The sequence below is a fragment of the Clinocottus analis genome, unplaced genomic scaffold (genome assembly GCF_023055335.1).
Source record: "Clinocottus analis isolate CAN_PGR_092001 unplaced genomic scaffold, fCliAna1.0.p SCAF_5, whole genome shotgun sequence".
NCBI classification, from domain to species: Eukaryota; Metazoa; Chordata; class Actinopteri; order Perciformes; family Cottidae; genus Clinocottus; species Clinocottus analis.
Genome location: NW_027176207.1, coordinates 17,184,443 through 17,209,382, shown reverse-complemented (window position 1 = coordinate 17,209,382; position 24,940 = coordinate 17,184,443). Strand labels below are relative to the sequence as shown.

Below are 24,940 nucleotides of genomic sequence, written 5' to 3'. Positions count from 1 at the left end.
CTCGAGCAGTGGTCACGCTCGGTGTATTGTTGAACCTGATTGTTGGTGTATTGTTTGACCCAGTCACCATCTTAATTTATTGTGTTGTCATGCTCACAGGTAGTAATTATCAATAACCACAGAGTGCAGCTGAGGCTGATGTGTAATGTAATCAGTGGTGTATGTATTTGATCATGCATCAAAGCCATGGATAAATACTTTTTTTTTGACTCGCAGGTAAGTGAAGAGATTCCAATCCATCCTGAGGGGGACATAAATGTTGGTACCAGTTCTTCCAATTATTGTTTAGGTTTTTCCACACCACAAACGTCGACCTCGTGATGACTCGAGAGGAAAAGTCAGGCGGACCACGAGGATTATTCAAATTCAACCTGAGAGGAATATGAACGCCCGAACCAAATTCATTGGCTAACCGATTTAATGATTGTTCAGATATGTCAATCTGGATTATGGTGACGGGACCAATTGACAGACCAACATGTCATTCTTTGGATATTCATCGACGCCACAGGACAAACTCATAAAGCTTTTTTTAAAACTGTAATAATTCTGCCATTTAGAAGTCTCACTGGGTGAAATGAAAAGCAACAAAATGAGGCCAATATTTGTACTTTTTAATAAGATGCGGCAAAACTGACCTATAAGGGGTGGATTAAACTTGATGAGATCGCTATGATCAAGATAACAGCCATGTGCTGCTAACTATTGTTAATAATCACCCAAGAATGCCGTATTACGCATCAAGACAAGAGTACATTCGTACGTGAGATACCACAATCATGATCTCAAAGACATGCAGGTTTGACGTTACTAATGTTCTCATCAAGAGGGACAATCGCTGTGAGCGCACTCTCCCAAATGATCGCAGCTATTACAACTTCAAACACACCTTTTCCATTATATCGGAGCCGCTCCTCTCATTCAAACTTGCAGAGGTGTACTTTTACTTTGCTCACATGCGAAGGGAATCCTTTTCTAGAAACGTCAGCTAAACCTAAACTTTACAGCGAGCCATAGCTGCCTCTACAGAGAGCTGGGAACCCCAAGAAATACAAGCAGGAAGACCAAATAAGCAGCAGGTGCATGGAAACTGCTTTTTTTTTTTTTTTTTTAAATTGCGGTATGAGCAGAACCGCATATTATAGTCATAATTTACGTGAACCGCTAATACATTTGTTTCAGTTTTATTATGAAAGACATAATATTGGTTAACATTCAGTATTTCTCTGAGAGATTATTTAAGTTTAGTACTAATAACTAATAAGGAAATGTGTTTCTAATCAAACAGTCCAAGTAGATGCTGAATAATTGTTTTGTATGTTACTGAGTGTTTACTAGATCAGGTACTGTGTTGTACTTCATGTGATGCTTTGTGTATCCCTGACATGAAGTATAATACAACACATTTGACAGCCCATCTACACATTTGAGCATCCAGCTTCCTCGTTGCTGCACTAACTCATCTTTACAACTGAACTCTAGTTCATGAAATCTCAGTGTGTTGTGATTTCTGATTGTTGTGCAATATTGTTTTAAAAGTTTCACAATGGCTTTGAGGAGAAATCTTAAGGGCCGCTTTGTGTATTTAACTTTCAGTGGAAGTGTGAAGGCTGAAGACTTGTAAATAACACGAGTTATAAATTGCACTATGAGTAGTTGTGCCTTTTCTCCCCGCCTTGGTTAAACAGCACAGCCCATAAACTTCCTTTCTCTCCAGCTGCTGTCAAACGTCACAGATAGCTGATGGATGACTAACGTGTACATAAATGCCTCGAAGGGAGGTTTCACCGTGGAGGGAATTCAAAAGACGTTGCAACTTTCTAACAGCTGACCGCAATCATAAGGTGCGGACTGGATGAGGCATACAGATTTATTGCAATTATGTTGCTAGGCGGCATTGATCCAACTTGAAAACACTGCAGGACGACACATTTTTGGGCCCTTTTAGTTACGCTCATGCAAAAAGTTATTTATAATGGAAATTAAATACATTTTCCAAGTGAAATTAAGAAACTGAAGTTTGTAAAGGTTTACGTGGGTTGGTGTAACTATACTGACAATTTCTTCAGTGGGAGAAAGTCTGTTCACTCACAAGTACTGTGCTCAAGCACAATGTTGAGGTACTTGCACTTTATTTGAGTATATTACTGCTACTTTTACTTTACTTTCTACTACATTTCAGAAATGAATATTTTACTACTTTTATTTTTTAAGCTTTAGTTTCTTTTCTTATTTAGACCTATAATTAGTCATTAAAATGATCCCCAGTTTTATCAGCTGCAACATTAATATGATGAAGATATTTATCATTACATTCTCCTGAAATAGGCCAATCTGGATAACTCATACTTTTGCAAGACTTAATTTTGCAAGGTCAGGTGTACACTGTGTTATTGCTACTTTTACTTCAGTGTGTATTAGTACTACTATAGTGTGTAGGATTTGGGGGCATCTAGTGGTGAAGTTGCAGATTGCAGCAGATTGAATACCCCTCCACTCACTCCTCCCTTTCCACGACCGTGGACACGGCAAAGAAGATATTAAGGGTTCATTATAAGCTAAGAAAAACAACGATTCCTAGTTTCCTTTTCTTAGGTTTTTTTACACTAATGAAAACAGTCATGAATATAATATTTAATTATTGCCAATACATCCCTTTAAAAAGCCACACACTGGCCCTTTAAGTAAAATGTATTCGCACTTCTTCCACACTCTTGTAGCCCCGAATGGCCGTAGCTGCATATAATGTCTTAAATGAACTCGACTCATACGGACTTTGAGAACTTATTCATTTATTAAAAGTCGGATGGCACTGCTCTCAAAGAATAAAACATCTTTTGGTCATGTTTTTTAAAACAGAAAACAAAGATACTGTATACTGACAGGAAATGACTGTACATTTGTACATAGAATGTAGCAAAACAGGCCTACCGATGAAAAGCTGCCGTCTAACTAATCCATAACGTGAGTAAAGAACACTGGAGGGTTACATAGCATGTGTGGGGACATAGAGTGACATTGAGAACGCATAAGGTGCCACATAGAAACCTGGAGAATGGAGAACTTTACTCTATCGACAGTATTAGAAGTCCTCACACGTCCATCTTTACAGGCAACATGTTCAATGGATCCACGAGTCAGAGCCAACGGTGTTACAACACTAGAACTGATTAAGATAGAAGTGATAAAAATGAATTAAAAAAAAAAAAACGATTGCATATCTTACAACCACGGCTCTAATCTGTGACACCAAACTTTTAGGTACAAAATAAAAAAGTACTCATTCCACAAGGTGCCCTCCTCACACATAAATACTCCCTGGATGCACAACGTACTCTCCACACTGATAACATGGAGTACATCATCCTTTTTTCTTCGCTCCCACAAAATAGGCCCTAAAATAGGCATTTAGGCTGAGTTCACAGGCGCCGGTTGGTTTTTATCTAATCGGTTAAAAGAACTGAACGTTTGTACCCTCGCCTCTCAAATTAGATTCAATGTCATGAGGAGGCTCCAGTTATCAGGACAGACGTTAAGGCTCCCTTACGTGTCTCAAAGGTGTACTGCAGAAAAATCGGCAATTTTATTTGGAGACCCTCATAAAACATCTCCTGCTTCCCACCGACGGGGTCCGAGTCTTTGGGACTGACCGCCTTGAACGCAATAAAGGAGAAGAAAATGTCTTACTTTGGTGTCATCTGGTGGTAGTATATAAAAAACAAAACACTGCGGCAGACACATTTTTCTACAAACAAAAGCCATCAGAATGATTCGAAAGATGTACTGTCTACACGTGGTGGCTTTGAGTCGATGGTAAAACACAGTGAGGCGTCCTGATGTATGAGGATAACGGAGGAGGTGAAGGAGCCGACTTCTCTTGCTTAGTTACCTTCGGTTGCATCAGTGATAAGTGGACTCAAACATTTTGTGACTGCGCAGCGTCCTCTGTTTGGATATTTTGACTGGATCACAGCTGCTCTACGGGCTAATGAACGGTGTGCATCTTCAAGTCTTTCCTGCGTTTTGTCCGTGTCCACGCGTCCCCCCCCCCGAGCTCGCAGGGTGTTAGGAGAGGAGAGCGTGAAGACGAGCCGGGAACACGGAGATCACAGCGCTGATGCTCAGCAGAGAAACCGCAGGTGTGAGGTTACCGCTGGAGCTCGCAGCTGTGAAGAGAAGCAACCATTCATTATGTAAGACGCTCGGTGGCACTTTTGACTTGCGTTACATCACCAGCATCACCCGACGCGTTTCTGGACAAACATTCATATGTATATATATATATATATATAGCTTTGTTTGCTTATTGTTTCATATTGCTTTGTGTGTGTGTCTTGCTTTCTGTGTCGCTTTCTGTGTGTGTCTGAGTGTTACTTTGTGCATGTGCTGCGTGTGTGTGTTTTGCTTTGTGTGTGTGTGAGTGCTACTTTCGTGTGTGTGTGAATTGCTTTGTGTGTGTACGTGTTGTTCTATGTGTGTGTTGTGTTGTGTGTGAGAGTGTTACTTGTGCATGTGCTGCGTGTGTGTGTTTTGCTTTGTGTGTGTGTGAGTGGTACTTTATGTGTATGTGTGTGTGTGAATTGCTTTGTGCGTGTGATGCTTTGTATGTGTGTTTTGTTTTGTGTGTGCATGTGTTGTTCTATGTGTGTGTGTTGCTTTATGTGTGTGTAAGTGTTACATTGTGTGTGTTGTGTAGGTGAGTGAATTGCTTTGTGGGTGTGATGCTTTGTGCACAGGTGTGTGTTGCTTTGCTTTGTGTGTGTGCGTGTTGCTTCATGTGTGTGTGACTGTTACGTTGTGTGTGTTGTGTGGGTGAGTGAATTGCTTTGTGGGTGTGATGCTTTGTGCATATGTGTGTGTGTGAGAGAGTATTACTCTGTGTGTGTGCTGCGTGTGTGTGTTTTGCTTTGTGCGTGTGCGTGCATGTGTGTGTGTGTGTGTGTGTGTGTGTGTGGTGCTTACTCCGACAGCTTTTCCCATCTCGTTGCAGCATCCCAGTCACACAGCTGCAGACCGGCCCGCTCGTCTTGCTGGTGCAGATCTGCTCACAGCCTCCGTTTCCCTCCTCGCACCAGTCGGATTCTGAAAGGGAGACGTCACAGGCGAGTTACGGAAAAAAAAAAACACAGAAAAAGCTTTGGAATTTGAATGAATGGCTGTGGAAAGAGCTGGAAATACATTTGGAAATGAATCATTTCCGTAAAAGGAACTTGGACAGCGTTGTTCCAGTCGTTGAAACGTTTCTCGAGGATATGAGAAATGAAATTATGAGTTGTTTTGAATCCCGAGCAGACTTTCTCAGATGCTAGAGGTCAGCCAGAGAGAAGTATGCAATCGAGTACGTCGTCACTCACCTCTCCTTCTTATGGGTCCCACAGTCAAGATCTGCTCTTTATGGTCGCCGTCCTCCGAGTACATCCTCCTCTTGTGTGGACAGTTCTGCATGCACAGTACACACGCGCATCAATGGTGCAGACATTGCAGCATCACCACTTTTTTTTTTTTTTTTTTTTTTACTTTTGAGATGTCAAAGCTTCCTCACCACTTTGCAGGCGTTTGTTTCCGAGTCACAGAGGGTGACGTCGCAGTGGAGGTGGACCTCCTCGTAGTCCCCGATGAACTTGAAGACGGTGACGTGGAAGCGGCAGGTGAGCGATACGCCGTTCTCTGCCATGCCGATGGTGTTGTCCTTGATGTTTGGACACCTGGAGAGGGACAGGTGTTCAAAAAAAAAAAAGGAGGAGATGGTGCCGCGTGGCCTTTATCCACCGCACACGGTCCCGTCGTCGGCACACCTGCTGGTCATACTGCACAAAGGAGGCACTGCTTCTTCACAATGTGTCTTTCTATCAGTTCTTGTCATCCTTTAACGCCTCATCGCCGCATCCGCCACCCTCTATAACACTGATATAGCTCTACTAACCGTCTCATGCTTCAAATCTGACAGATTTAAGGCCTTTACACACCCGGGGGTGTTGAGAATAAACATTTCGCACGGTGCTGTAAGAAGATTGTGACTCACTATAAGTGTTTTTATAATGCATTATGGGCGTTGTAGAAAGTGCTACAGAGAATACAGAATATCTAATTTAAAAAGAGACCTGATCTAAATATTTCACGGTGTCCCTACAGTCTAAGCATAGTAAAGCATATTGAGATCATTGATTCTCAGCATTATGAAAAATAAAATGCTGAACGGACGCTTGAATCTTATAAAAAGTCAATGTTTTGTCTTCTATCAAGCAAACATTCACTGGTTGTGGTGCATTTTATATCACTATAAATCAAATATATTTACCTTTTTAACAGTTTTGGACAAAAACAAGCTATTTGAAGACACAATCTTTGGCTCTGAGACATTTTGATGAGCAATTTTCATTGTTTTTTTGATACTTTATTGGCTAAACAATACATTTAAAACGTCCACAGAATATTCAGCAATGCGAAAAAAAACATCAGTTGTGTGTGTGACGCACAGGATTACAGTGTATATGTGTGTGTGTCCAAGCCTACCCTCTCTCTATGATGACATAGCGGAGTCGGTCGCTGCTGTAGCGGGACGGCGTGGCCCAGCACATGTTGACGATGAGGATGAGCTGGTTTTCGTCGGCCCCTTCCACGAAGACGCCCACGAAGAGGATGTCCCGCGTGCTCAGCACCACCTCGCCCTCTCTGTACGGGTTTCGGTACGAGGAGTTCTTGTACAGAGCCATCTTGGTGATGAAGTTTCCTTCCTGGGTCGGTAAGGTGAGGTTTATCACACTGGGATGGGAGAGGGTGGGGGGTGGGGGGGAGGAAACGTAGCCGGTTGTTATAGCTGGTTAATGCCACGGCATTTTGTTTGAATTGAACATGCGCTCCATCTGACCTGAGCATGGGCTTCAGGACAGTCTCCAGCGAGATCCTCAGGTCCAGTTCGTAGGCGCAGGAAAACTCCACGTTGATGGTCTTGTCCCTGGTGATGACGTTCCCGGTGTTGTTCACGCTCTCGATCCACACGGTGTTCTTATACATGATGTGGGTGCTATTCGACTGCCGGGAAAACAGAGAAGCAAGTGAGACGAGAAGATCATTATCAGCCTGTTTAAATTGACTCATTTTCACATGTATTTCATGCAGTTTATTCAGTTGACCACTACTAATTGTGCTCAAACATTTCTGGATAGAGCACAGGTTTGACCTCGGGCAGTCGGTTTGACCTCCGGTTTCGGTAAATGTCGAGTAATACACGTTATGAATGTGAGCCGACCTGTACGATGGAGCCACAGTGCCCCTTTGTGTTGTTGATGCGGAAGGAGATGAAGTCTTCTCCCTCGATGCCGGCGCAGTGCTCGTCGTTGACCCTGACGTCCTCGCGCTCGAAGCCCAGCTGGAAGAGCTTACACTTGGAGATGGAGACCTCCATCTGAGCATGCTTACAGTTCACCTCCGCCTGGATGATGTCATCATCACCTGCCAGACACGCGGACAGCACATAGCAGTGTGAGATTTCTTTTCCATGTGGTAAACTACTATTCTTCAACTTGTGACTCCTTTAATTTTTCTGCATGTGGCCCAGAATCCCAAAGGTTTGGCCACTCCTGATTTACAGCAAACCATTTGGACGGGATGCAACAATGTGGAAGTCTGACACGAGGACCTTGTTGCCTTGTGATGCGCTCACCTCCAGTGCTGGTGGGCAACTCCGGGCAGCCACACAGGTCGCCTCCGTTCTCCAGCTCACAGGTGACATTTGTGCACGTCTCTCCTGCACAGGGGTCGTAGATCCATTCTGCTAAAGACAGGAGGACACACAATGTTAGCTGTCACACACACTGTCAGCGCAAGAAGGAAACATGCAGACTCGTCAGTTCGGCTGTCTTCCATAGTCTCTCATTAAACTTTCTTTATCTGCAGTACATCTTTGAGCCACATGAGGGAGCCTGAATGCCAGTGTCTTTCTGAATATTGTTGACATTATATTTCATATAAATGCATTTATTTGGTTTCATTCATGAAGTATTTAAACATGTTTTTAATAACACATGCATAGAACTGAACTCTATTTCATCAAATGTATATCTCCTCAATATAACTGGTTTTCCTTGTTAAGATACGGTGATGACGATGATCAGGAAAGTCTATTTATACACAAATCCCCTCTTCTGATGAGTCATAAATAAGGCCCTACTGTGAATTAGGTCGCAATGTTTTGCCTTTTATTCATTATTGGGTCTCCAGAAAAAGATTTGGTGAGCATTGCAGCGTGGTAACTCAACCAACCGAAACTAATGTCTGCCAAAAGCATAATTTCCACTGGGGACCAGGAGGACGTGTCCCTCTCAGTGTCTCCAACCCAACTGTTGCAGTTTTAACTTGAATCACTTCAATTGTTAGTTTCCTCTTACTGTCAAGCCGAAATTTGATACACTCGTGTGTGTGTGTGTGTGTGTGTGTGTGTGTGTGCTGGGAGAGGCTGGGGCCTCGCGGTGCCCTTACAGCAGTTCTCCTGGGTGATCCACTTGGTGCTGAGGGTGCCCATGGAGCGGCAGGCCTCCGCGTAGGCCGCCAGGGAGCCGCAGACTTGAGCCTTCTGGTGGTTGTAGCAGCCGTCCAGGTAGCAGGACTGGTAGAAGGGCCGGGGGTCCAGCAGGCCGTGGCACGGCTGAAAGAAACCCTTCGGCTGGGTGAGCTTCTGGCAGGCGTTTTCACTTTGCAGCGCCAGCACCGCCGTGTTGTCACAGGACTGAGCCAGGGCCACAAACTGGGTTTCATCACAACTGGAGGAGGAAGGGAAAAGTGCCGGCCATTTGAGTGATGAGGGTAATATTTAAAGCGGCACTCTCTGACCTAGCGGGTGAGAACGAGTCATCAAGTGAAACTAAAAACGGTTGGGGATGAAGTTAGTTAACCTGAGTGTTAATCTGTCTACAAACGTCCCTGTACAGATGCCGAATGACAAAGGGACTTACAGGCCGAGCTACACAGCAGAAGCCCCAGTTGTAGCCGGTCCTCACAGCTCGACGACATTACAATCAAACTCCCGTCAGTGAATGTGCCAGCATGTCATCCCATATCAATGGAAACGGAGCAACATGATCACTTATTTGGGGGTGTGTTTCTGTTCAATTGCCGAATATTCACTCTCCCTCCAACACTGTTCTGGTCTCCACCAACTCCTGAACGGACGCTGCTCCATGTGTCACTTTCTAAACCAGCTTGTGGCCAACTAACTGAGCGTGACGAGAGAGGAGTTTGTAGTCTGTAAAGCCCAAACAATGAGCTCAAAGAGGCTGAAAGAACTGAAGAGTTTGGTGATGAATCTCTGAGAGTTTCTCACTATGACAGACCACTTTCAGAATACATGGAGTCATCTTTACGATGCTTTAATGCTGCATACTGGAGGTTGATTTTAAAGAGATTTCACGAGAACGGTCGGATTATATACATGTAAATAGTGTACAATGTATTCCACCATGTTTGTAAGCCTCACCCACCTGTTCTGCATACCGTTGGTCTTCCAGCTCTGGGCGAGCTCCAGGGCGCTGACGGCCGGCTTCCCCCTGGAGGTGATGTAGTCGTCACCGGGGTCTCCGTTGAAATTCCCACACAGGCCACACACCTTGTTCTGGAGCCGCTGGCCCATTGTGATGCTCAGCGTGTTGAAGTGGTTGTACCGAATCTGGATGTCCTGGGGTGTGTCGATGACGATGAAACCCTCGGACGTCGACAGACGCGTCATCAGCCCAGTTAGAAAGGGAACCGATACCGTTGTACCGTTGACCTGTGCAGACACGGGAGATGGAGGTCTTTACATATCTGAGATAAGACTCACTGTCACTTATATGTCATTTATATTCAGGGAGCAGCAGGACATGCACCTACGAGGCAAATCCTGCGCTCTCGCTGAAGGAATAATACGCCTTCCCTTTGACACTAGCAGAAGGGGACGTTACTTAAGTTACTCCTTGATTACTCAAATTAAAAACTACAGTAACATAAAATAAAATAGAGTCAAAGCAAACAATTAATGTGAAAAAGGTGGCGGCAAAGCATTATCTTATTACGCATATCCTTTGTACATTAGTTTTGTTTTTTTACACATTTCTGATTCAACTTTTACACAAAAAATGTATGAAAGACAAAAACAAAGTGCATGTAATGGTAAACACATCTTAAACATAAATAACATCCTTTTCTAAACTCCTTTGACTGTTACACATCTTCATTTTGAATTAATAATAATAACAATAATATTGCATTTGTTTAAATCTTTGTTTTTGTAAACTCCTCTTAGTTCATAGTGACTCAAATTTGGAACAACATCTGGATACAGTCTGGGAACTTATTATCTTCACTCCATGCATTAAATGTTGTCGTTTTGAACGACATTTCGAAATTTGAGAGCAGATATAGCTATATATAAAGATATAGATAATATACTAGCTGATGATATGAGAAAAATTATATCAACCCCAATCACATATAAAGAGTATATATACATATATATAAATCCATTGTTTGGAACAATGTTTTAAAGCTGTGGTCAGACTTGTGGTAAATGTCCTTAGGCCAAAAAATATAATTTCTTAGGAAATGGCATCAGCTTAGTGTCCTTACATGTTGAACCTGAGGAGGGAACCACAGATGAAAGTATGGATGCAAACTTCTGCAATTGATGTACCAAGATGAAGGGCGATATTACAGAGACAACAATTATTGCAGTTTTTTCTCCTGCCTGAGAGATATGAAAACAGAGAAGCGGTGTTTGAGCCGAGACGTGCACGCTCGATCACCTCGGGCGGGAATGTAGATGAGGGTGTCATCTGCATAAACCGATTTCATTTTGCACACAAAGGGTGTCACTGAGGGGGTAGCATATAACAGAAAAGAAAGGAAAAGATGGCGGCCCAAAGCAAAGATTATGACAGCGCTGTAATTACTGCACTGGTAAATATGACCCTTGCCCATTATGACTAATACCTTCAGTTTATAGTTCTTGAGGCAGTTGAGAAAAATCTGCGGTCAATGGCTCCCTCAGATCAAGCAGGATTAAGACTAAGTAAAAAAAAAAAAATCTATCAGTAAGTCATTATCTTCCTCTGCGAGTGCACTTTCACTGGAATGTTACGGCCTAAAGCCTCAACTTGGGGAGCTCTAGCAGGCTATTAGTGCTAATTGGTAAATTGGAAGTACTCTGGCAAGAAAAAGGGAGATTTGTCTCGGGACCGTTTGTTAAGTTTCTCGAGGAGAGGTTTGATGAAGACAGCCAGCACATAGCCAGGAGAAAAGTAAGTTTAATCATCTGCCAATAGAGATAATAGTTTCATGAAAGCAAGACCATGTAGCATTTGAAAGAAGAAATATCACAAACCTCCTTTTTTCCAAAGAAAAGGGTTTTTGTCACACAAACAAACACAGGACTTTCACTAAGGAGGCAGCTGTTCATGTCCTGTGTGAAACCAGCAACGTTGTTTGTCTTTGTGTCACTTTCAATTTACAAAAGTCGCATTTTTAACCCAGAGCACAAGTGTTTTTGACACTCTGGGCTCGTGGGTGACGAGTTGGCTTGTAACATTACCGAGTCACTTTGCTTACCGTGCTATTTTTGTGAATGACATGTTAGCGACCTGTAAACACATAATTAATTATGGAATCAAATATTCACTTGGCTCTGGCCTCTAAAAAACCAGCGAGGTCTTAAAGGTTTCACAGTCTGCTATTCGGTGCTGGTCAGGTCGTGTACGGTGGGTCCATCGGAGCTTTTTTTTGGCGACAAGGTTAATGAGAGCGATGGAAAAATTGACGTTGTGGACCATAAAACCAAAAACGATGAGTTAAAAGACACTAAAACACTCCCTAGAGCCGAGGGGGATTGCAGAGTCAGGTGATAATTTAATCTATAACACCTTTCTCATTACACTCAATTAGTTAATAATAATATTGATTAGAGTGAGTGTAAACATTTCAGAGTCAAACTGCTGTGTAGAAATCATCCCACAGTCAATCCGTATTTCCAATATTCCAAGTGAGGGTCCGACGCGTCGCTCACCTTGACAGTGCTGCCGGAGATGAGAATATTCTCCTCATTGATGTAAAGGTAAACATGAGAGATGGTGGTGAGGTTGGGTGTGCTCCATTTGTCGAAGTTAGCGATGAGCTGGAAGGAGAGGCCAGGCATCTTATGGCAGTTAGTGGACAAGACGAAGGAGCAGGAGGCCGGGAGCCGCAGCGACGCCCCGTCGAAGGTCCTGAAGACCCCACCGCCGGACGCCACGCAGTGCTGCGAGCGCCGCACAAAGCAGCCCCGCACTCCGTACCGCAGGGCGCACTCCTCCTCGGCCTTGCAGCGCCTCGGGTCGCACTGGATCAGGTTTCGGCCGATGCACTGGCAGCGCTTGGTGCAGTCATTGTTCCAAAACAGCTGCTTGGGCTGAAATGAAGAAAGTATGTCAGTTAGAACCGACGCTGAAACATTTCACTTGTTAGTTGATTGACAGAGAAGTATTCTAAGAATTTTTATCACAGGGTTTAAATGCAAAATTTGCGGGTCAAACATTCTTATGTTCCAGTTATTTTCCTTGTGAGGATTTGCTGCTTTTTTTTGTCTTGAAGTATTGGGAGAGGAAAACTCATACTGTCTGTCTATATATTCCTGTATTCACCCTCCATCTTAATCTCTTTAAGCCCAGTCTGTCCTGATTGGCTTGCGATAATAAAATGGTGCACTTTCTCAAGATCTCAAGTCGAGGTATATTCTAACGGGCCTTCATGTGACCTAGGGAGGGGTACCAAATATGAATGACTTGTTGAAATGCATGTTTTCTGACCTAGGCTGCCCATAAATTAAGGACAGGGTTGTCTTATTTCACAGTTTTAAATGTTGGTCACTCCAGATACTCAAATGTACGCGCACAAACACTAAAAAAAAGAGGAAGTTTTATGTGTTGATATGTTAGTATTTTTGATATTTTCTGACATTTTATAGCCTCAATAATGAGTAAAAAAACTAAATTAACAAAAGATAGTTGTAGTCTTTAGTTTACAGCCCTATGAAAAACAATTGGCAATTCACACGTTTGGTGTGACGTCTTTCCTTCCTAGTATTACGTAGTACCTGCCTGATTTATTCCGTGTGGTGCTGGATGTGAGACTGACCTCATAGTACTTGCCATCAGTGTAGCAGCCACAGTTTTGAGGCAGGATGCAGCTCTTGCCGTTGAGCACGTATCCCGGGTCACACTGGCAGCCCTCCACGCAGTCCTGGCTGCAGTCCCTCTGGCCGCGGGCTGGGGCGCACTGGGGCGGGCAGACCGACACACAACTGGAGTAATGGCTGTTAGGTGAACATCTCTGGACTGGGGGCAGGCAGGTTAGCAAAGATGTTAGAGAGCGACTGCACTGACTGCATCGTGCACATAGGACATTTTCCAGCATGACTTTTTTTAAAGGGGTCAATATTCGTGGCGTTTTGATTGGAGACTCAATATTTTGGGAAACATTCTTATTATCTTTTCTCTTTTTTTTTTTTTTTAGATGAAAAGAGTCAGGGCATGGTTAGCCTAGCTTAGCATAATGACTAGAAGCAGAAGGAACAGCCATGCTCCATCCAAAGTTCACCTCTAAAGCTCACTAACGAACACGTCGTATCTCATTTGTTTAACCCACACAAACATGCAAGTTGAATAACTACAGTCTTTGGTTTTAAGTTGGAACTATTTCCTGACTGACAGCAACCAGGCGCAGTTACTGTGTGTAGTGTTTGCATCATAACTGTTGCACCCACTTCTCCCAAATAAAAATATATATATGCACCTCTAGAAATTGGTTTGTGATACTCATTGCATTGAGAAATGTCATGTAAATATAACTGAAATTACAACAGTAAACATTTAAGAATCTCAGCAAATACGATGACGTTGTTACAGCGAATAACCCACACAACTTACTACAAACAGTTTTCACTGCAACTACTTTCCACCAAAGAAACTGTGGCCAGTGTGTAATGTGGGTCATTTACAGTTCGACATTGTCTCTGGAAAGACATGTTGCTGAAGATTTAATTTGTCAGACACAGTTATATTTAAACCCGGACAAACAGAACAATCAAAATGGGAGGATCCCCCCAGAGGTAAGGGGAGACATTTGCGTCACTGCACATGTATCTGAAGTGTAGGGTGAAATCACGGGGAGCCAGACTTGCACTCACCACACGGCGTGTCGCTCCTCCAGCCGGAAACAGGCGCCCCTTGGGTCTGACAGGTGCTGGCATACATCTGCAGCCAGTTACAGACTGTATCCTGAGCTCCCTGGTCCAAGCAGGTGTCCTGCAGGCAGCATTGATAAAAAAACGCTGGCGCCACCTTGCTGTGACAACGCGCAAACACACCACCTCGATCCACAATCAGCCCGCAGAGCCTCACCGCCTCGGGCTCCACAAACACATACAGTCCGTTTCCGATGTGGAAGCGTATGCCCGTGTCCACTTCGTTTTCCCCGTTGTCTGCGTCGAGGTTCATGTTGGCATCGGCCACCATGAGAGGGGAGTCGTTCACCGCGCTGGTCTCTCCCAGGCCACAGCGCGGGCAGGAGTCTCCACAGCCCACCTGGCAGAAGGTGTCCCTCTCTGCCCAGGCCATGCCCCAGTCGGTGGTGGTAAGGGTGGGAGGGGACAAGGGCATGCCGTGGCAGAGGCCGCAGGAAGAGTTGTAGAGGTCGCGGGGCAAAGTCAGCAGGAGGAGAGTGTTCCAGTCAAAGGCCACCTTCAGGCCAAAATCGGTCTCCAGAATGAGCTGCATGCCCCAGGTGAAGATGTTGACCTTCCCTGGGCCCAGCTTCAGAGGAAGGTACAAACGCTCCTTATTCACCTGAGGGGAGAGAGTCAATAAAACTGCTTTGAACAGGTTCAGCTCTTATTCAAGGATACGCATCAGCTGGCACACACAAACACACACACTCACACACATTCCTACAGAAGCATTTCTCACAGTCACAGTTTCATTTTTCACAGTCACAGTTTCTAATTCAACTGACCTGCATATTTTCAGTGTGTGGGGAAATCCAGGTGATGAATGGATAACATTAAGACTCACTGAAATAGTGTGTAATAATGTGTTTTTCATATCATCTAATTGTATAAAAAACATAGAGACAGAAAGGATGAGAAATAAAATATCTGGTCCGTGTGACTGTGTGTGTGTGTGTGTGTGTGTGTGTGTGTGTGTGTGTGTGTGTGTGTGTGTGTGTGTGTGCGTGTGTGTGTGTTGGGTTATGCGTGTCGTTTCTATTCCTCCTCAGATCTTTTAGTCGGTTTGTGAACCCGGTCCAAATGTCGCTCAGGGTCAGGATTTTTCGTCTGAGCCAAATCCAGCCTGATAAAAGATGCCCATTGAAATTAGATCCACCTTAAGCCAATCAAAGAGGACTTCAGCCTCTGCCCGGTTATTCAATCGGCTTGATTAGAAATAACGTGTCCTCACAAAAATAACAAACTTTGACCTTCAGGGGTCATGCATATAAGTAGTTCATATTTTGAACCAGGCCATAGCGTATTCCTTATTACAAGCCTTAACTGATATGAACACAATGTATAGTCGTAGCTCCTGTGTAATTTAGTCACCGTGCACTCACCGTGACAGTGTTTTTGTAGCTTCGAGACACTTCAATCTCATACTCGTAGACCTCCAGTACAAAGCCCCTCACCCAAATGGCCTGGCCTGTGTCCCTTTCCTCATTACGAGCTGCCAATTTAAATTGAGGAAAAGTTTCACTCGCGGTGGCATGGTCCCTGTTCCCTCTCTCGCAGCTGGTGGTGGCCATCCTTAGAGTACAAGAGCTCTGCAGTTCAAACGGCACGCTGCCAAATGGCAGAAAATGTCCATAACCAGCCGCCACGCACAGGACCTCGGTGCGCGGCTGGCAGACGTACAGGCCGTCATCCTCCTGGCAGTACTCCTCGGGGTGACAGGGTGTGAGCTGACAGTAGACGCTGTTGTCGGAGCCGTTGCAGTAGCAGCGCTCCTGGCACTCCCAGTCTGTCCAGAAAGTCTGATTAGTGGCCAGCTGGCGCCCGTGGCTCACGCAGCCGCAATCGCTGCGTGCCACACACAGGCCGTCGCGAAGTGCGAAGCCTTCCTCGCATTGACACCCTTCCTGGCACGGCAGAGGGCATGGCTCTTTGGGTTCATCTAAGTTGGCGCAGGTCAGAGGGCAGGCGCCGGTGCACTCGTCAAAATGGCTGTTCTGTGGACACGGAAGAGCTGAGACGGAAGAGCATTGTGAGAGAAAGCAGGAGAGGAGCAGAGACAACGGACAAATCCATATTACAAAAGGAATCTGCCAAAAGAACTGTTTTAAGTCACTCCGTAGCAAATGTATAAAGTTTGGATTCAGCAAGAAAACAATGGATTTAACGAGTGACCGACTTTATGGCAAAAGAAAATGTCTGTTCTCAAATCCCTCCCGCTACATAATCCACAACTTGAGTGTGTGTTTTTTTACTTTACTATTTTGGTTCAAATATGACTTTTCTTTGTCAGTAGCACGGTTAGCCGTGGAGTGAATCTAATGAGGAATACTGGTAGACCTTTTTACTTTCACTTGCCAAACACAGGTGTGACTGATACATGAATGAATTAAGTAATTGCTACATTGCATTTCAATAATTGCTGGAACTGAGTCACTGTCATTGTCATTAGTTCCAGCTGTGCCTTTTCCAGCTATGACAAGTCAAAATGACTGCTGTGAAATAGGCCTTTGAATCTGATTTGGGTTCAATTAAGAAACAAGAGTGCTCTGATAGTGCAAGCAGTACTATCAAAATGCAGGTTATTCAGGAAGCAGAGAGATGTAAAGTTCAATTTGTGTTTTTTTAAGAGACGATGAGATAATCCTAATTAGTCACTAAGTGGGGAAATTACATGGGCGACATACGGGTACATACTTTTTCGCTTACAAAATGTGGAAATGACAGTATACGTAGTTATAGAGGAACTTATTTGTGAAAATAATAGGTAACTTTGTGCATATACCACAGCAAAAGAAAGTAGAACAAAACAAGCTAATTTGACATGTTTTTACCACTATATTTTATTTGTTGTATATAAATAAATATAAAACCAAGACAAGCTTTGTTGTTAACAAGTAACAACAAAGTCAGGCAGGTTTGGCCTACAGGCTCTTAAAAAAAAATAATCTTGCTCTGGATTTGATGCAGAGAATCAAAATATGAAGTAAATATATATAAACTCACGGCAGTTGGTGACGCTCCTCCAGGAAGCGAGGCCTACTTGGGCGTCCTGACAGGCGGTGGCATACGCCTGCAGTGAAGAACATAGTGCTGAACGGTTCCCTTCCTTGACACACATGTTATACAAGCAGTTCCTGAAGAATGGTGAGGGGTTGACCACTGCATGACATGCCAGAAATGAACTATTTGCCGGGTCATTGATGTTGCCACACATCCAAGGATTCTGGTAGAGGCGCAAGTCAGTGCACATCCGATACAGGTCATCGCAGTCACCATTACAGGTGATGTCATCAGCAATGGACCGCCAGCCGTCTGTGAACTGTTCAGTAGACTCCGCCAGGCGTCCATTTGGAAGACGAAGGTCATCAGTGGTATTGCTGTTGAAGACGCCACACAGACCACAAGTAATATTGTAGAAGAGGGTGGATAGGGAGATGTTGAGGAATCCCTGGCGAGTGTACTGGACACGAATCAAACCCCGGGACTCCACCACTGTAGCGTTGCCTGGTGCTTTGTAGATCATCATTGTCTCCAGCGGATGGACATATGGGAGCACAACTGCTTCACCATTCACCTGGAACACAAAAGGTGTCCTCGGTATAGGTATGCAACAGCTAGATGACAAAAAGGATCACGCTCTGGAGAGAAAATACTAACCTTTACTATATCAAAATCTAGCCCTCCCATCTGAGCTTCCAGGTTCGCCACTGTAACGACCACAGGTCTTTTCCAAGTGGGGCCTTTGTTCGCCAGCCGCCTGCCCATCTTCACCTCAACCATCGAGCCATTAGCTGGCACAGCACTGCACAGCTTCAGCAGGTAGTAGGAGCTGTCATCTGGGATCGGCAGGGAGGTGCCATCAAATGAGGTGGTCACTGAGTTCTGGGTGATTGAGCACATGCCTTCCCTTCGAGGGTAGCAACCTAGCAAGCCCACCTCCGCCACACACACCTCCCCCTCCTTGCAGGAGTCGTTGAAGCAGGAGACTTCCCCAGCAGGCCCGCAGGTGCAGCGGAGGCTACATTCACCTTCCTCACCACCGGGGCCTGCCCAGAAAGTGTTATTAAGAGGGTAATAGAGGTTGTTGTGCTCACAGCCACAGTCCTCAAGCTGAACACAACGGCTGCCACTGAGAACAAAGCCCTGGTCACACTGACAGCCCTCAGTGCAAGGGTGAGCACAATACAGGGGAGCGGTGAGGTCCGAGCAGGAGGCTGGGCAGGCACTTGTGCAAACTTGGTAATGGCTGAACTCCGGACATGACAAAGCTGAGAACCAGTAAGAGAGAAGAAATTATGTCAGAGCGAATTAACATATGATGAAAAATCTGCGTAAACTGAATCAAACTGAACCTCACCGCAGAAGGTGCGAGATCTCCATGGTCGTATCGTGACACCAAGGGCCTGACAGGCCAGAGCGTAGGCCTGGATGGCCTGGCACAGCGTGGTGATGTTATCCCTGTTGCTGCACATGTCATACACACAGCTATACACGAAGGCTGTAGGGTCCACTACAGCTCTGCAGTCCCTAAAAGGTCCATCGGTTTTGTTAATGAGCCCACAGTAATCTGAGCGAAAGTAGAAGGCTTCTGTCAGAGCATCACACACGCTGCAGTTCTGGGCGCAGCCATCTGTACACCTCCAGTCCGTGTCTTCAGCTCGCCAGCTGCCTCCTAGTTCCACTACGCTCTCTGCTAGCGAGCCATCCGGAAGTACAGGATCATCAGCTGGGTCATCGTTGTAGTTGCCGCAGAGGCCACAAGTGTTGTTGAAGTAGGAGCTGGGTAGGGAGATGGATGCATAGTGTTGGCCGTCGTAGGTTACCAAGAGTCCAAAGTCTGTTTCTAAAGCAATGGCAACTCCAGACTGGTATACCCTGACAGCACCGAGCTGGAGTTGTACCGGTAAAGTCTTCATCAAGCCGTCCACCTGAAGAAATGAAGAAAAGTTTCATCAGAAAAAGAACATAGGATGATTATTGACAACTTGTATTTACATTACTGTCACTTTCTTCTTTGACTTTTATCATAATATAACTTTCAAAACTTATATCCTGGACCATCAGCTTAGACTTGGATATTATCATTGAACCAGGTAAATGCATCCAAGATAATTAGTCATTGGTTTACCATCCAAACTATTCTAAATGCAGCCTCATAACCCAAATCAACACTCCAACGCATCCAACTAAAAAGCGCATATTGTGATATTGTGGTCCACAGACTCTCACCTGGACTGTTCCAAAACTGCCTTTGGGCAACAGGACTCTGTGACCATACACCTCAACTGTGACATCTCTCAGCCAAGAAACGGAGGCGACCCCACGGTTCTCATTCTTGGCCTCGATGCTAAAGAAAGGCAGCCCCGCCACCTCCCAGCAGGGCCGAGCCAGCAGGTAGGAGCACGTTCCCTGGAAGTGATATAGGAAGCCGTCGAAGGTGTGGTAATGAGGGTCGCCAAATACCACGCAAGTGCTGGTGCGGGTTGGCTGGCAGTAAAAGGCCCCTTCTTGCTGCTCGCAGGTCTCCAGCTGCCCGCAAGATGTCTCTTGGCACTGCACCTCATTGTTAATGTCAAGGCAGCGGCATCGCTGTAAACACTGGTCAGACAGCCAAAATACTTCCCCTCGTCGGTAAAAACGCCCTAGACAGAATGTATGAAACACAGAGGTGATTATTTACAGGTACAGTTCTTTATGAGTGAAGCCTGTGTGGACATAAATATCAGTGTTCGATGTTTGAACTTGCCGTTGTAGCTGCAGCCGTTAGCAGGATCTACTAGTTCAGTGTCCACACGGAAGAACCAGCGCCCAGGGGTATTTACATTGGTTGTCTGTTCAATGTTGACGACTTCGTTTGACCGTGATCCTGGCAAGTTGAAGAAATGGCCGACGTCTCCGCCATTAAAACCTGACTGAAAAGGTGAAAGGTATGAGGGTAGTGATGTCAAATGTTTCTCAATGTCATTAAAAGGCTTAACATTCGATGAAATGGCTGCGGACATAGTGAGAATACCTGAGCTGTCGTCCCACCCAGTCCTGTTAAAGGGTCTCCACCACTGGCTGTTCCTGTGCTCCATGTGATTTCTCCGTAGTTGAACATGCTGAAGGACGTCACGCTATCTGAGATTAGTACAGTTTGGAATGTGTTCACCTTTTAATCAAACAAGAGGATGAAAATAGTTTTAAAAAGAGAAAAACAGACGTAAAAAGAAAAATGCCCCAACAGAGATAAAACATTTTAACGTTCAACAAATGTTTCCCTGGCAGACAAAAACACCAGATTCACAAAACTACATTTGAGAGCAATTACACTGAACACAAACAATAAATGGGTGGATACGTGTCTGAAAACTTTCGGAAACACTATTGTCAACATTTGATAGGAATTAAATTGTATTATAGTCATTGAAAGGCATCTTAGTTTAATCTCATTTGTGTCCCTCGTGGTTTTGGTGCAGATCAAATCATGCATTAATGTCTATTAGTTCAAACAAGGCTATGTGGTAGTGAATTTGTTTTCTCTTTAAATGTCTAGCTACGACATAACTGCTGCTTCCACAGCATTTCAATCACTATACTTTAGTGTTGTTAGAACCTGCCTCACATTGAAATGCAGTCACTGAAATGCTATACAACTATTGTTATATGTAACTTAGATGTCTAAAACAATTCTCAAGTGAATAACAGTTTTAACTCAATGTATAAAATGTCTTTGGACCAGCCAATGACCAACTAAACGCTTACTGGACCAGTAGACATCTTGGATGTTTTTAGCCGAGCTTAGAGAAAAGACCTATAGAAGACCATTCTGAAAATGATAGACTTGAATCTTTCTATTGACCGTCAGCTAAATGAAATGTAATATAATGTAATGTCCTGAAATAGCATTTTCCCTTGCTTAGGCTTAGCTTAGCTAAGCTAAACAGTACTGTGTGTAAATGTGTTTGGACTTTACCGGGGTTGTCTGGCTTCCTCCATAGAAGGTGACTTGGTGCCATGTTGCAATAAAGACCCAGTTGGCTGTGAAAGTGGGCATGGTTTTGAAGTACCTCCGGACATCTTGCGTTGCCCTTTCCAGTATTTCTGGTTCGATGGACTCTCGGTAGAACACATCTCCGCGGATGCCGTTGTGCACATCTGCCCAAAGTGGAGCAATGAACGATCGACTGTCGCTCAGGGGAAAAGCTTCTGGTGTGAACTGGCTAACCTGCACGTTGAAGGAGATCACGCCGTTGTTGTTGATCTGTAGGCAGAACAGACAGGGTTGAATTTTATGCTTCAAACGTAAAGATTGATGGACGATACATTTCTGTCCGGTAATAAGAGTTTTGATCAAGGCTTACATAGATGGTACGGTAGGGGATATTGAAGAAGATGAATTGAATGAGCAACGTAATTTCAGCAGAACTCCCATCATCCATCTTTGGAGTCTCTAGATCCCTATGGCCGGGTCCATATGGATACAGGATATCCTTACTAGCTAAAAGGAAAACGTTAATCTCATTAAATGGACTTTTCTCCAACCTAAAAGATGAAGGAATTAGTGTGGAGGATAACTCGTACCTCCCGTCTGTACAAAGATGCTGAAGAGGTGGAGCAGAATGACTGGACAGCCTGGCCTGACCATTCTTAGAAAACAGAGAAACAGAATGAGATGTCTCAGCAAATGTCACATTATCTGTCTTGGCTTTTCCTTAACGTTAATGGAAATGCAGGCAGACATGAGTCATAGGACAACTTATCATAAGCAAGGCCCTGAGACAAAAGTGAAGAGGAGGGAGAACCATCAAACCAACGTCACATTACTTCTTTAAGATCAGGCTCCCAGGTCTCCCCTGAGGAGCCCTGAAAAGGCCCTATTATACATGCCAGAACAATGTGTCAGGATCACATTTGCCTTACGGTCCCATGTGAGCCGGCAACAGTGGACTACGGGCCTCTCTGTGCCTTGATTCCCTGCAGCTGACCGAACTGGCCCGCTCTGCTCCAGTGTCTCTGTGTCTGATGCTGCAAGGCCGCTTAGGACCTCATTACCACTTCTGTTTGGGATCCATCCATGCCTTGTTGGCTGAAGGGAGGGAGACGTAAACACTGGGGCACTAATGGCTTTGAGTGAGTAGGTTTGAATTGCCAAGGTCCTTGCAGTGGCCCTTGGGGTCTGTTCAGTGCTTGGTTTGGCAAGCTTTCCATTGGCAAAGTAGAGTGTACTGCCAACTTGGCAGATTTTTTTGATCACCATATAGACATTTAACCAAACTTTAAAAAGGTATCGTCTGTAAATTCAGTGAATTTAAACAGTAATGGGCTTAAACATCACAGGCAACTTTACAGAGATAAAACGGGTCTCCTTTGGACATCATAGACCTTCCGAGACATTCTGTCTCAGTTCTCAATTTGAATTCTTGTCTGTATTTTTGTCATGGTGGATTTCCCCATAATAACAATAACTGTCACAATTTGAAGTCCCCACCAGTATACCAGCATGCATTTAGCATCAACCAGCGGTAATGGCAGAGGATGTAAGCCAGATCCTTAACTGATATAACTTTGGTACTGCCACTGTTTTTTTTCACTTGCCAACTTTTAGATCAGAAAGCAACTGCTCAGGTTTCTCATGCATTTTCAATTAATCAAAAATAATACCTAATGATGGTCATTGGTAAGCTGGCCTGCTAGCTACTAGCCAGTCAACATCATGGCATCTTACATGTCTATAATAAAGTCACACACATACATCCTTCAAAATGAAAATGAACGACGTTTGGTGGATGGGGTTATTTCTTTATTTTATTATCCATAAAAACTGGCTTGAAGTTACAGTTGATGGCAATAACACCAATATAGTAAATTGACCCTTTGAGTTAAGATGATTTTGTCACACAACAGGTGTGTAGTAATGTGTAATCCCCAAAACCTGGCTGAACTCAGTCTGGACCAATGCAATTTAGGAAACCTTGATAAGTATGATCTAGGAAACTATATACCCACAGTCTCACCATGTTATGTCCTAAATACAACACTGTTGATACATAAGGTAATTCTCTCAAATCTTCTAATGTGTGAGTTCTATTCAGTTTGATTGTAAATTGTGTTCAGGTGGGCCAATGTTAGTGGGCACTGCTGAGAGAGGTCAGCTCTCATGTCATCAGCCTCTCATCATACATTGTCAACAGGAAGATTAACACAATTGCTCTTTTGACTCTCCATCTTATCTGACCGGCAATAACACGTTGCCTTTTAGCGGGGCAATTAAGATAACGCCCCTGGGTCTTAAAAGATGAGCAAGCCACTTCACCATGTTTATCTACGAGGTCAAGCTCAAAGATACAAAACCATTACCGTATCAGGTAAGCCAAATGGTTTATCAAAAGCTTCACACTATAAAGCTCATTAATTGAATTTAAGTACTTCTGCATTTGACACTTGAAGATGAGGTCAAGTTCGTATTTTGCTGTTTATATGAAACGTTTTTGTTATAGAAGTGGACTTTCACCAAGTTTTAAGGGGGTTGTTTTAGTTATCAATAGTTATCTTAGACTGTGAAGCAACAATGATATCACCAACAGCCGCCTATAGCACAGGACATGTTTTCTAAATAGAATATTGCAGGATCAAAAAGTGATAAAAGTCTTATGCTGAAAGTCACAGTTTCTTTTGCCACACAGTGAGGCCATGAAAAAAGAAACCACTGACTAGTAGAGGAGGAAATCATGCTCTCACCTGCCTTCAGAAGATGGACATCAAGCACCTCAATCGTCTAACCTGGCAACCTCCTTAGGGATGTGTCCCATTCAGCAAGGGACCATCCACAGAGTGGTGGGGATGGAGGGAGTAAAATGAGGCAGTGGAGGTAATAGTTGCTGAAGTGATGAAAAGAGAAGAAGGTCTGTAGAGGAGCTGGATGTCCTGATAGAAGAGCACTTCTTGTCCAAATCCAGCTCCACAGGGTAATCAGCAGAAGCAACGACAATCCAAAAGGTTTGTGTTGTGTGGTAAAATTGTGATGTCCTTGAATGAAAACGAAGTTGAGATTGAAAATAACCTGTTGAAGCTGTGGAAGAACCTTTGCCTGAAAAAGCAGGTGCAAACTTTACCTGGGATACTGTTCAACTTAATCAGAGATCAGTGTTTGGGGAATGGGGTAGGTGGGGAGGAGATGGAAGTTGAGGGGAGGGACAGCATAGGAATCTGAGGAAGAGAGGGAGTGGAAACGGAGTAATATGTAAGAAGGGGAGAAGGGATGTCAGAGATGTGGAAAAGATGGAGGGAAGTGGAAAAAGCCAATACAGGTACTGCTTGAGGGTGTATTTTAAATGCAGTATAAAAGGAATGTTTAGTACAAAGAGAGGCTCTCAGAACTGATGAATGTCAAGCCTTTTGTCGTGGATCTGTCATTAACGCCTGCAAAGTGCCAAATGATGATAAAATACGTCTTTGCTGGAAAATTGGGAGGAAACACTGCAGCCTTTATCTTTGTGGAATGGTGATGTTTGAATCAAAGTTTTGTATACTGTATCAAACAGCATCTGAAGTGGATTTAAAAAGTATTTTGGGCAGTACAGTGTACAGTGTTATTGAATTATTTGTTTGAGAAGTCCTCGGCAGGTATGAAATAGAGACTTTGTCTTTGGATTGACCTCAATCTTGGCAAAGACTTTGCAAGAGTTCATTCAGTGCAGTTAAGGCAGCTTCTGAGCACCGGAGCACAACAAC

At 44.2% G+C, this 24,940-nt stretch overlaps 1 protein-coding gene across 1 annotated transcript; it reads right to left on the bottom strand.

Annotated features, from left to right (window-relative positions):
• Window positions 1-4,065: 4,065 nt before the first annotated feature.
• Window positions 4,066-21,854, bottom strand: tecta (tectorin alpha). Its single transcript, XM_068600174.1, has 23 exons — window positions 21,791-21,854; window positions 21,571-21,707; window positions 21,183-21,470; window positions 20,241-20,378; window positions 19,974-20,139; window positions 19,457-19,869; window positions 18,585-19,155; window positions 17,885-18,495; window positions 17,231-17,801; window positions 15,610-16,238; window positions 14,189-14,846; window positions 13,138-13,337; window positions 12,032-12,412; window positions 9,477-9,763; window positions 8,479-8,759; window positions 7,664-7,774; window positions 7,250-7,452; window positions 6,869-7,032; window positions 6,514-6,762; window positions 5,543-5,705; window positions 5,355-5,439; window positions 4,963-5,082; window positions 4,066-4,166 (listed from the first exon to the last, which is right to left on the bottom strand). Exons 1-23 carry the CDS (start codon window positions 21,852-21,854, stop codon window positions 4,066-4,068), a joined length of 6,591 nt encoding a protein of 2,196 aa, XP_068456275.1.
• Between the last annotated feature and the right edge of the window lie 3,086 nt (window positions 21,855-24,940).